Genomic DNA, 1,330 nt, shown 5'->3' with positions numbered 1-1,330 from the left:
TTATACATATGTATATCTATATATTTGTATATATATGTATATAGATATTTATATTTATATATTTATATATATATATGTAGAATATGTGTGTGTGTGTGTAAATTTGTATATTATATATATATATGTGTGTGTGTGTGTGTGTGCGTGTGAATATGTATATATACATATATATGTGTGTGTGTGTATGTATGTGCACATATGTATAAATAGATTTATATAGATTTATAAAAATATATAAATGGGTTTATATATATAATGTATATGTATACTTCTATTTCTATGTATGCATGTATGTTTGTATGTATGTTTGCATGTATTTTTGCGTGTATGCATGTATGCATGTATGCCTGTATTTATCTGTGTATGAATGTATGTATACAGGTATGGCCTAACTCATACACGCAAATCCCAAACCGTCGCTTGTATATGTCTGCAGTATTTCTTTCTATCAAGACTATTGCATTCGTATTCACATTTACCCCCGTCCATCGGCAGGCTTTATTGGTGAGGCACTTAACAGACAAATCGCTTGGCAGAGCAGAAGCGGTATTCGAGCATATGAGAGATCAGGACAGTTGGAAGAAATCCTTTGAGCCCGACAGTGATACACACGAGGCGTTGGGTGAAGTTGTGGCTAGTTTAAATTTACTTTGGGAACAAGGGAAGCTTTAGGTCCACTGGGGGTTTTACCGCGCTTGGGGTGGAGACTTGATTGTACGATCTCACACGCTATTAACGGACGGCTAGGAAAGTTGTATCATATTATAAGCTAATCCATAACATTAGTGTAGTACACCAATATTAAAGAGACTTTTTAGTAAACCGGACTAGTGGCCCATAAATCCAATGTGACGTTACAGTATACCGGAGTTATAATTACACATGAATTCAATGTGAATAGGTTTGTGGTGTGAAAATGGTTCCATGCGTATTGGCCTATGAAGTTCCCTACTTTGCAGACATTACTTGCAAGGCGGTGCTTCTGCAGCGCAAGAAATAATCAAATTGACCCAAAAGTGAATCCTCGCACCTCGCACTGGCCTATGACTAGTCCACCATGCCAAATAGAAACACAGTGCCTAATATACAATTACAGCGCCAAATATAGAATCACAGTGCCTAATACAGAATTACAGCGCCTAATGTACAATCACAGCGCCTAATATACAATTACAGTGCCTAATATACAATAACAGCGCCTAATATAGAACAACAGCTCCTAATATAGAACCACAGCGCCCAATATAGAATTACGGCGCCTAATACAGAAATACAGCGCATATTATAGCATTATAGCGCCTAATATAGAATTACAGCGCCTAATATACAA

The 1,330-nt window shown here is 36.4% G+C and overlaps 1 protein-coding gene across 1 annotated transcript; it reads left to right on the top strand.

Moving 5' to 3' along the window:
• Positions 1–495: 495 nt before the first annotated feature.
• Positions 496–672, top strand: SARC_16368 (hypothetical protein; the record flags this gene model as incomplete). The annotated part of the gene is made up of 1 exon (XM_014289523.1): positions 496–672. A coding segment is annotated over one exon (177 nt), but the record flags the coding sequence as incomplete, so codon positions are not given.
• Between the last annotated feature and the right edge of the window lie 658 nt (positions 673–1,330).

Source organism: Sphaeroforma arctica (assembly GCF_001186125.1).
Source record: "Sphaeroforma arctica JP610 unplaced genomic scaffold supercont1.7921, whole genome shotgun sequence".
Classification (NCBI taxonomy): Eukaryota; class Ichthyosporea; order Ichthyophonida; genus Sphaeroforma; species Sphaeroforma arctica.
Note: the sequence above shows the minus strand (reverse complement) of the source record. Positions and strands in the feature narration are given on the sequence as shown.